Genomic DNA, 11246 nt, shown 5'->3' with positions numbered 1-11246 from the left:
TGATTGGGTTTATTAATTGTCAGTTGTAAAGTGCTTTGATAAATCCAGTTTTTGAGCTGTATACAGTGAATATATTATATAAAACAGTTTAGATTTTATTAATAAGGTGTTCTCGTCCTTTTCTCACATGGGGAATAGATTGTAATTTTTGTATGATATTGAAATTAAAATTCTGATCCATAAATAAATACATTTAAATGGATATTGAAAACCAAGTGTTGTTGCTACTACTATTTTCATTAATAATAATATTGATTTTATATCGACTAACTTATGTTATAAATTATCATTTTATTTTATTATCATTATTATTATTATTAGTAATAGTAGTAGTAGTAGTAGGAGTAGTAGTAGTTGTTGTTTTGATTATTATTATTACATTATTAGTAGTAGTCATAGTTTTGGTATTATTGTTTTTATTAGCAGTAATAGTAGTAGTATTGTTGTTTTTATTATTATTAGTAGTAGTAGTAGTAGTAATAGCAGTATTACTGTTTTGATGAGTAGTAGTAGTAGTCGTAGTTTTAGTATTATTGTTTTTTTTAGCAGTAATAGTAGTAGTATTGTTGTTTTTATTATTATTATTATTAGTAGTAGTAGTAATAGCAGTATTACTGTTTTGATGAGTAGTAGTAGTAGTAACAGCATAATGCAACCAATATGATTGTGATAATCGATTATTGTGAAATAACAAAGTATTACTATATAATAACATTTTTACAATATGCCCATATATATAATTAAAAACCTTTTCATATATATATATATATAGGTAGAAACCTGTAAAATGTCTGTCCTCCAGGTCAGTAGGTGGCAGCAGCGGTCGCTCCTCCAGCTGCACCACAGAAGAAGAGACGCATGATCCGCTGTGTTTACAGCCGTGATGGAGCCGCCGGTGCGCAGCAGTCAGTAGGTTGGTCCTTTACAGGTGCTCTCTCTGGGTATATGACACACTTCAGAGGTCAGATCCGGGGGCCACACTGGGGTCCGGCCATGGACAACCTGCTCATAGACTTCTGGCGCAAACACGAGTGTCTTTATAATTCCTCGGCTTCTTCTTACTACGACCGGGACCTGAAGACCAGGCTGTGGGGCGAGTTCGCCTCATCCATCGGAAAGTCTGGTAATTAATCACAGGGTTGTTTTTTATGTAGCATGTACAAAAAAAAAGCAACATGGACGCTAGAAGAAGCTGGAAGGTATGAACCCAGCTGGACTCGGTGTGTTTAACTTTGTATTTATTGAATATTATTTGTTAATTTGCACTGTGCAGGATATGAGAAGATATCGTAACTTTCAACATAAGTAGACCGATTATACCGAATATCGGCCGATAATCGTCCGGGCTGATATTCGGTATCTTTATGATTAGTTGTATCAATTTTTTTAATTGTTAATTTTTGGGGTCCAATGTCAATAACAGTAATAGGGAGTAAAAATATTCCATCTATTGGCCGCTATACACACATTTTTTTACAATGATGACTCACATGTGGTTATAAGATGTGTTATAGAGGTTTTTACAGTTCAACAATAAACTTTATCTTTCAAAATGACACCAGTGCACTTAAACAGGAAACCTCACTGGGAAGTTAATAATTATAAATTACCTTGAGCATGTTTTTCTGACTTCTGCAAAAGGAGAACACAGGCATAAATACAGAAATTAATAAGTAGATAACTATATAATTTTAAAATTGGTAAATAAATAAATAATAAATAAATGAGAAAGGGTTAGTAGTTGTAAATAGTTGTAATTAGTAATTACTAATACATGTAATAATAGTAATACAAAGTTTAATAATTACAGAGGTAAATTAAAGCAAAATATCAATTTATGTCACATTTTATGGATTTGAATAATGACTATTTATTTTCATTTTTATTTTTAGCACATTTAATGGCATATTAATTAATTGATTGAGACATTTTTATTTTGTTATTTAGTTATATAGTGCAGAAGAAGTATACAGTTGCAAAAAATGAAAATACTTAATTGAATTGTACCTCAAAATTGTACTTGAGTAAATTATAGTTAGTTACATTTCATCACTTGTTATTCTAAATTTTGACACACTGAGATTGTTATTTTAACTGCAAATGAAAACCGGTTCCAAATATTGGTTATTGGTTATTGATTACTAATAATCGGTAACTATAAAAAACTAAATCTGTCGATCATTAAGACTTCTTTACTATTAAGTTGCTGCTGTCCAGTCATAATTATGCATATCTTACTGAAGCTGTTTTTCTTGCAGTATCTGATGTTGCGAGAAGATCAAGATCCCTCCGGACTCAGTATGGGCGGGTCTTATATCACCCGGAGAGGGTCCACACGGCCCAGCAGGAGATGCTGAGGGAGAAACTGGATTTCCTGAGGCCGTACATAGTTCGCAGGCGCGGTGATCCACATCTGGTATGTTGGAAACCGATGCATGAAAAGCCTTGAAGGCAGCTTTGCAGATCTTGATTGCAGATTTTTTTTCTGCTTGTACTTTTTGCAGGGGGGAAAATTTGAGGATCGGGAGGAGGACAACGAGGAGCCAGAGACCGAAGGAAGTATTGATCAGGAGATGGGAAGCTCATTAGGCAGCCCGCTGGATGCTGATGTGACCGGACAAGATCTGGATGATGAGCCCCAGTCTGGCTCCTCCACCCTCCACCGTCCAAACCCACAGCCTCAGGTTACAGACGTCATGTCTTTGAGCTGTCCGCACCATCACAACGACGAGGGCTCCTCCGACCAGACAGCAAACGCATCCAAACACGACCTGCTAAACCAGTTTGCAGAGGTGATGCTGGCAGATATGCGTCACATCAAAGACCCCATGGTGCTCATGAGACTCCGACGTGACATCACCGACCTGGTGTTCAAAGCGGTGGAGGAGGACGTGCAGAGACGATGCGTTCGAGCGCCGTCCGTGCCCGGGCCGCGGGAGAGCACGCGGTCACGGAGCTGCTCCAGGACCCAACAGGTGTGTTCACAGACAAACTACTCCTGGAGGCAGAGGTTTCTGAAGAGGAAGAACAAAGGGTGTGAGGTTGGGAGGAGGAGGTGGGAGGAGATGGAGCACACGAGGAGGACGTCCAGGAGTCAGTCGTCGCAGCCCGTCCAGCAAAGCCAAGCGCTGGAGGGGACGAGCGAGAGCAGCTCTCAGGTTATTATTCAGGCCTCCGAGATCAAACGAGAGACGGACGCTCACACAGTGAAGATTGAGGAGGAGATACTTCCACTGGCTTGAAAGTGTTAGAGACAAAGTTGACACTATTACTTGTGTAGGTTAGGAGGCCTCTTAATGGGCAACTCCACCGTTTTTTCACATTTAAGTGTGTTTACAACTGCATATGTGAAAAGAGCCTTTTGTGGCTCCAGAGGAAGCTGCATGTAATCTGATAAAGTGCCTCCAGTGATGTCACTCAGTGGGTAAGTTGCATTGTGGGTAATGTAGGAAAGAATGCATGTTCTGCTGTATCAGTTTGTTTCACACTGGAGTGAAAACAGGTTATAGGAGTGCATTTCTGCTTTTAAAAACCTGAAGCCTACATTACCCACAATGCAACTGCCTCTGGAGCGACAAAAGGCTTTAAACTATTTTGTTCACATATGCAGTTGTACTCCCTGACCCTGTAAACACACTTAATGTGTGAAACACTTAAAACAGTCAGTGATAACAGTAGAAAGTAGATCAGAACAAATAAATTAACCTCTTTGCCAAACAAAACTCCTGAAATGTGTTAAATATTATAATATTAGCACCTTGTAGAGGATTTCAACTATTAACATTGATAATAAAAGAAGCAACCCAGTCACAGGATTGAATGTTGGCAGTGTATGTTTGTGCAAACTACGGTTATGTTGAAACTTTACATTTCTTTATGTCCAATTGTCAGTTTTATGCTGAGACAAATCTTTGGTTAGATTAAGGCATAAAAACACTTGTTCAGGTTTAGGAAAACCTGTTGTTTTGGCTCACCTGGTTCATCTATCCAAAAAGATATCATAGTTTCATGATATCACAGTATATAGTACTATGCAATTATTATTAGTTACAATGAGCCTAACAATCTCCTGACAGACATGAAACTTGATATGAACCCATCTCCTGGCACGGTAGTCAGCTCATGTACAAGCAATGTGAAGGTGATATGACGCATATTGCGGGAATGTTTATATATAAAAACATACAGATTTAACGTATCTGTGGTTTGCAAAAAACACAAATGCAAATATTTTATACTGGCAACTTTGCTGAGTAAATATAAGTGACTGTTACCAGGATAAAGAGGGAGCCGACCAAAGGACACTGATGTAAAGTACCGAGGAGCAACTGTAATATCAGGAAAAAAACACTTCTCTGCCTTTTCAAACGTAAACTGTTGAGTTTCTAATGAATCTATGATCTAGAAACTATTCAGACTAACTGCTAGTTGGTCCGTCAGCGTGTTATTATACATGTAAGGAATGTATGGATGTCTCTCAGCCTGGAAAACTACAAAGTTATGGATCATTCTGAGTTGTAAGCATCAGGCAGTGACAGTGAGTTATGGATGTGTTGATGATCTGCTTCTATTAAAGAGAAAATACCTGATCTCGATGACCTCTGTGTTTCGTGTGTGTGTGTGGATAGGTGCCTATTCAAGTTGAGTACTTGCTCTGCAGACAGTGTGTTTTCATCTTTGAATGGTGTGTGGACGCTGAGCTGAACTGTGCTTTAATTATGAGCCATAAAATGAAAAATATTGATAGTTGCAACAACTGACCAGCAGATGGTGGTGTCAATAAAGTCTTTGAGTTTCCATATGGCTCATGGATTACTGCTGATATCACATTTTTTATTAATAAAAACCAAAATCAGAGACTGATATGCAATCGAACAAAATTAAAATATAAATGATAGCATCTTTTGCTAATGCGTAATGAGAGAACGAAGGTAAATAAATACAAATTAGTTTTACATAATAAAATGAAATTAAAATACGTCTTTTAGGTGTTTTTTTTGAGTGCCTGTCTGTGAGACGTTCGAGGTCCTTCGCATTTTCGCTCAGGCAGTGCAGACGGTTAGCCCGGAGGGTCCTGAACACCACACACATACACACGTGTGCTGCGCTCCGTAACCATGGCGGACCTACAGATGAAGCTTCTCCGGAAGAAAATCCAGAAAAGAAGCGAAAAGAACAAAGAGCGAAAACTACTTAAACAGACAGAAGATAAAGACACAGGTGAGGGCGGCAGATCGAAGTTATTCGGTTGTTGTTGTTTGTTTATCGTGTTTCTGTAGCGGGGACGAACTTCACATGCTAAGCTAGCTGCGTTAGCTCCTCACGGCATGTTTCTGATCGGGAGGTCCTTAAATGTAGAAAATGTTGGATTTCACTGACACACATAATGTTAGATTAGTTTAACGTATAACATTAGCATATGTTTTGCGTATGTCATAGTCATTTGTCACAGATGATTGTGGTTTTCATGGTTTCCTCGCTTACGTTAAGCTAGCTAGCATTCGGGTTTCCAGTTTTCCTTCAAGATGAGACTCATCAGAGGAAAATCTGAAGTATTAGCTTGTGCTGATGTTTTTGGATAGTGATAATATGTTGTCCTGTAACTGTTTTTACATTGTAATGTTTTATTTTCTAAAGAGATGTTGTCTCTGTCTCCTGCCAAGGGACTGCAGATGTAAATTAGCTTTAAGCTAACTGTGCTGCAGCTAAAGCTGTGCACCGTCCCTGTCAAATAATAAATACACTTTAAACAGACTGACAGAAGCCTAATGAAACATTTTAAATATTAATTAAGTATAATCATTACGCACATCATAACTACTAACATTTCTTTCCACATTATTTGACTAATCTTCTCTTGCAATGTGTTTTGACAGTAAACTCAAATGGAGTGGAAGAGGAGTGTGAGGAGACGGTACCTGCATGCAAGACAGACAAGAAGCCCAAGAAAATCCAGAAGAAGCCGACTGAAGCACCGTCCCAGGGGACCACGACAGAGGAAACGTCTCTGAAGAAGAAGAAAAAGAAGAAAAGAAAACTTGCAGACACTTCTGAGTCACCAGGTAACAGACAGAGGAGTTCGACAACATGAAACTGACACGTTGGTGTTTTTGTGATGACAAACTAACATGTTTTAATCTTTATACCAGCTGAGAAGAAGACCAAAACAGTGAAGGAAGAAGATGACGAGGAGGAGGAGGACGAGGAGGGAGTGGCATTAGCAGATGAGGATGGAGATCAGGCTGCTGACAAACCAGAGGGAGCTTCAGATGAGGAGGAGGAGGAGGAGGATGATGATGATGATGATGTTGATGATGAGGAAGAAGATGATGAAGACGAGGAAGAAGAGGAGGAAAAACCCAAAGAGGGAGATGATGAAGAGGAAGATCAGCCTGAATTACCGTCTGGCTTAACAGGTATTTAAGTTCAGACTTTGTTATACTTAAAACTGCGGCTTCTTGTTTATGGCAGAAATCATTGTTGTGATTATTTTGATCATTATTTAGATCACGATTAGTCCTTGATGTCTTTGATCTTTTAATATGATACAACAGAAAAACAAATGGAAAAAATATCTTAGTGTTTAAAATATAATAATATGTAATTTGAAAATATTGAGAGAGGAGCGAGCGAGAGGGAGGTCCGACATCAGAAAAGGAGCAGCAGGAAAATGGTGTTTCACATCTGGGAGTTTATTTTAAACAAACCAGAGCTGATGATTGTTGAAACGGTGGAAAGACGAACCAAGATGCTTTTTTTCTGAGTTTTTAGTTTGTTTGTGTTGATTTTTTTTAGTGTTTTACGTGATATAATTTGTGGTTTTGTAAATGGAGTCTGGTGGCTTTGAGGAGATGTAAGGGCTGTATCTGGTTAAACAAAAAGGGAGAACAGAAGGTTCATCCCTGTAGGAATCATTTCTGTAACGTCGTCAGACACTCAGAATAACATGTTCAGCCTGTCGGCGGCAAAACGAGCACTTTAAGAAGATGAACTTCAACAGTTGAAGCCGCCACACGATGGAGCCTGTATCGCAACTTCTGGCTAAATCGATCTACTGGACTGATTCTCAAACTTTTTGGACCTACTTATCACTTACACACCAAAATACGTAAACTTAGGGCCGAGGTTTGAAAATGCCAGAATTCCCCTTCTAATTATAATCTTCTTCACCAGAAACCAGGACTCTTTAGCAAACGTCAAAGTGTTGTCAATGAGAGAAAGTATGAAGAGGAGTCAGAGAAGTTGTTAGAAAAGAGTATTCGTTTACCGAAGTTCAGGACAAATGTTGCCTTCATGTGTTGCCCGTTCAGTGTTTCCATCATGAAACGGGTGTCAACTTAGGCATACAGAGACTCTTGTGGTTGTCTTTGGGAGGAGTCACCAGTGATTCTCCTGACAGGATTTAACTGCAAGGACACAACAGATTAGCCTGAATATCTCAGGAAAATGAAAAAAAAACAAACCTGCCTTTGCGAAAACATTGCACTCACTAACTGACCTGATGTTTCAGGAGCATTTGAGGACACGTCCTTCACCTCCCTCGCTGAGCTGGTGAGTGAGCACACGCTGAAAGCGGTGAAGGAGATGGGCTTCGAGCACATGACTGAGATCCAGCACAAAAGTATTCGCCCCCTGCTGGAGGGGAGGTAAGTCGGTTTGTCTCTGTAACTCGTGTACCAGAATGTCAAACTGCAGTACTTCAACACCATCACAGATCATGAGCTGGTCGGAAAAAGTAATATCATTGTGACTGCGTTGATACTAACGGTCTTCTGTCTGCTTCTCTGCAGGGACGTTCTGGCTGCTGCCAAGACAGGAAGTGGTAAAACGTTGGCCTTCCTCATCCCGTCTATAGAGCTCATCTACAAACTCAGGTTCATGCCCAGAAACGGTAAGATGATTATCTATCCCTTTTTCTTCTGGGCTGCTGAGTGGATGTTATAGCTTTTACCCAACATATCAAACTGTATTAAGTAAGTTGAGTTGAAGTCTGTAACTAACACCTTCTCCTCTTCCTCCTCGTCCTCCCAGGTACCGGTGTCGTTATCCTTTCACCCACGCGTGAGTTGGCGATGCAGACGTACGGTGTGATGAAGGAGCTGATGGTGCACCACGTGCACACCTATGGTCTGATCATGGGCGGCAGCAACCGCTCAGCTGAGGCCCAAAAACTGGCCAACGGCGTCAACATCCTGGTGGCCACACCTGGCCGTCTGCTGGACCACCTCCAGGTGAGCATTACATTATTTCTTCAGAGGTCACTGTGTCTTGTAGAGTTGGTGGTTTTGGCACATTAATCAGCTACTGATTTATTTCGCTGCTTTGTGTTGTTTCAGCTCCTGATTGTCTTTTAATACTTGAATACAAATATTTAAAAATACCTTTGTGCCTTCAGAATACGACTGGATTCATGTACAAGAACCTGCAGTGTCTGATTATCGACGAGGCCGACAGAATCTTAGAGGTTGGCTTCGAGGAGGAACTGAAGCAGATCATCAAGCTGCTGCCGAGTACGTATCTCCTGCCGCCAACTCTCTGTCCTCTATGACCAGATAGTCTTTCTTTTTCAAACCTCCTGAGCCATCCTGCTCTCTCTACATCACTGATTCATGTTTGTTCCTGTGTTTTCTCCAGAGAAGAGACAGACCATGCTGTTTTCAGCCACTCAGACCCGTAAGGTGGAGGACTTGGCTCGTATCTCCCTGAAGAAAGAGCCGCTGTACGTCGGCGTGGACGACAACAAAGACAACGCCACCGTTGACGGCCTGGAGCAGGTACTGTCGCTGCATTTCTGTGGGATCTGCTATGACGTATACGACATATAATCTGATGTTAAGTGACGTGTGTTGTGTTTCAGGGCTACGTGGTGTGTCCATCAGAGAAGCGCTTCCTGCTGCTCTTCACCTTCCTGAAGAAGAACAGGAAGAAGAAGCTGATGGTCTTCTTCTCCTCCTGTATGTCTGTGAAGTACCACTACGAGCTGCTCAACTACATCGACCTGCCCGTCATGGCCATCCACGTAAGACGAGGGACTGTGTGATCCAGAAGCTTCGTACACAAGCCAGCTGTCGTGACAACCAACAAAAACACAACCGTTTCTTCTTCTTCTGTTTCTCAGGGCAAGCAGAAGCAGACCAAACGTACCACCACCTTCTTCCAGTTCTGTAACGCCGACTCAGGCATCCTGCTGTGTACTGACGTGGCAGCTCGAGGGCTGGACATCCCCGAGGTGGACTGGATCGTCCAGTACGACCCCCCAGATGACCCCAAGGTATCAAAACTACTCCGACATAATGCAACAGAGTATTAAATCTCTTTTAGAGTCGCAGTGGAGTCACGGTTAAAGACGTGCGTCAAGCTTTTTCTTTATGCCCACAGGAGTACATCCACAGGGTGGGCAGGACAGCCAGAGGCATCAACGGCAGAGGCCACGCGCTGCTGATCCTCCGACCAGAGGAGCTCGGCTTCCTCCGCTACCTGAAGGTGGCCAAGGTAACCATCTCCAACTCAAAACTGTCCTGCAGAATAACAATGTTTTAAAATATACATTTTCGAAGTGCCCACAGGTGTTAATAAAATAAATAAAACAAGGGCTCCACATGCTGTAAATATTCAGATATTTCCATTTTTACCTACAAACTCACTTGTCACCTGCTCGTGGCTGCAAGAGTCACAGATAATCACCCTGTGGCTGCACTCAGCCGGGTCAGTCATGGCTGTTCTGTTGCACTTTTTACAGGTTCTGGTCTGCAAACCGTTCATTCTTGGCGAAACTTTAGTTGACATGAAGAATAAAGTGATTTTTTGATAAAATGACACAATTTTAAATCTAGATTTGGTTCATTTTCCTCACAGAAGTGTTCATACTACGTGGTTAGTTCAGGGGCCGTCAGAAATCAGAGAATGTGACGAGTGTTCCTGTTTTTACAGTTTCTGGTTCTGACAAATTGTTTGTTAATTTTGAAACATGTCTTTCAAATCGGCCTGCAGGTTTTTGGGCTCTGAAGGCAGCCTTTACTAGCATTAATGTGCCGTCTTTAAGTGGGATTTGTCTTTATTAACGCATGTCTTCTGTTGTCCAGGTCCCTCTGAGCGAGTTTGATTTTTCTTGGAGTAAAATCTCTGACATCCAGTCCCAGGTGAGAATTCTTCTTCTCCAGCTTCAACATATCTTGTTGAATCTTAAAAAGTCTTCAAATATCTTTGATAAAATGTTTTCTGCAATTAAAACCTCAGAAATTCAAAGTAAGACTATTTCAAGACTTCTAAGGCCTTTTAAATTTTATAGGGTCGAGCTCTTCTAGATTAAAGTCCACATTTGTGACAGTTATCTGCAAAGTTTTAATAAGGAAAAGATGATTTGTCAAAAAGTCTGTTTAAATTTGGGTAAAAATGATTTTGGAAATATCTTAAAAAACATAATACCTGCAGACATCCTGTAAATGCTAGCTGTTACTCATCTTCAGCTCTGTAAATGAAATTCAAAGACCACCCGACGCCTCCAGTCTCATTTCAAACTGCTTCCTGTCCTCCAGCTGGAGAAGCTGATCGAGAAGAACTACTATCTCCACAAGTCGGCTCAGGAGGCCTACAAGTCCTACGTGAGGGCTTACGACTCCCACTCGCTCAAACAGATCTACAGCGTCAACACCCTCAACCTCCCCATGGTGGCGCTGTCGTTCGGCTTCAAAGTGCCTCCATATGTCGACCTGAGTATCCTTTGCTGTGATTTGACACCAAGTTACATTTCAAACTGTTCTTGTTTGTTGAGTCAGAAGTCGTTATGTTTTGCTCCAGTGTTGCTTTTCTTTAACTCGCCTTCTCTCCAGACGTCAACAGCAGCAGAGGTGTGAAGATTCAGAAGCGCGGCGGTGGAGGAGGGTTCGGGTACCAGAAGTCCAAACAAGGGCACAAGTCCAAATTCTTTAAACACGTCAACAAAGGGGGGAAGGGGGACCGGAGGCAGTTCTCCCGCTGAACCCTTCCAGCAAACTGAATCCTGGACTGATTCCTCTTCTGCGTATCTGAAGAACTTTTTATTACATGAACTTCCTGTCTGGAACCAGGTGTTATGACACCTGTTCCTCTGACATCATAAGACTCCTCGTTTCCCTCCTGCGAGTTGTGTCAAAGTATTTTGTAAATGTTGAAGAATTCCTCGTGTTGAACAGAAATGCTCAACTTTCTTCATTTCACCTGCCCGGATTATTAAATCTATGGACTTTATATACATTCAGTTTGCTTTA

General features: G+C 41.1%; 2 protein-coding genes across 2 annotated transcripts; both read left to right on the top strand.

The window, feature by feature from the left end:
- Positions 1-878: 878 nt before the first annotated feature.
- On the top strand, positions 879-4589 carry LOC311262465 (uncharacterized protein). The gene is made up of 3 exons (XM_084361850.1): positions 879-1123; positions 2259-2416; positions 2505-4589. Exons 1-3 carry the CDS (start codon positions 946-948, stop codon positions 3240-3242), a joined length of 1074 nt encoding a protein of 357 aa, XP_084217976.1. The 5' UTR covers positions 879-945; the 3' UTR covers positions 3243-4589.
- Positions 4590-5053: 464 nt separating this feature from the next.
- On the top strand, positions 5054-11226 carry ddx18 (DEAD (Asp-Glu-Ala-Asp) box polypeptide 18). The gene is made up of 14 exons (XM_084363054.1): positions 5054-5220; positions 5877-6062; positions 6150-6416; positions 7511-7646; positions 7791-7891; positions 8032-8231; positions 8396-8510; positions 8635-8774; positions 8858-9019; positions 9119-9271; positions 9379-9492; positions 10083-10139; positions 10536-10713; positions 10830-11226. Exons 1-14 carry the CDS (start codon positions 5118-5120, stop codon positions 10976-10978), a joined length of 2061 nt encoding a protein of 686 aa, XP_084219180.1. The 5' UTR covers positions 5054-5117; the 3' UTR covers positions 10979-11226.
- The last annotated feature ends 20 nt before the right edge of the window (positions 11227-11246 follow it).

This window comes from Pagrus pagrus (genome assembly GCF_965226575.1).
Source record: "Pagrus pagrus genome assembly, chromosome: 9".
Taxonomy (NCBI): Eukaryota; Metazoa; Chordata; class Actinopteri; order Spariformes; family Sparidae; genus Pagrus; species Pagrus pagrus.
This window is presented reverse-complemented; position numbering and strand designations above follow the sequence as displayed.

Coding starts and splice junctions, on each gene's coding strand:
- LOC311262465 (XM_084361850.1), top strand. CDS start 946: ATGACACACTTCAGAGGTCAGATCCGGGGGCCACACTGGGGTCCGGCC. Junction 1,124..2,258: donor CTCATCCATCGGAAAGTCTG/GTAATTAATCAC, acceptor TTTTTCTTGCAG/TATCTGATGTTGCGAGAAGA. Junction 2,417..2,504: donor GGCGCGGTGATCCACATCTG/GTATGTTGGAAA, acceptor TACTTTTTGCAG/GGGGGAAAATTTGAGGATCG.
- ddx18 (XM_084363054.1), top strand. CDS start 5,118: ATGGCGGACCTACAGATGAAGCTTCTCCGGAAGAAAATCCAGAAAAGA. Junction 9,020..9,118: donor TGCCCGTCATGGCCATCCAC/GTAAGACGAGGG, acceptor TCTGTTTCTCAG/GGCAAGCAGAAGCAGACCAA. Junction 9,272..9,378: donor ACCCCCCAGATGACCCCAAG/GTATCAAAACTA, acceptor TTATGCCCACAG/GAGTACATCCACAGGGTGGG.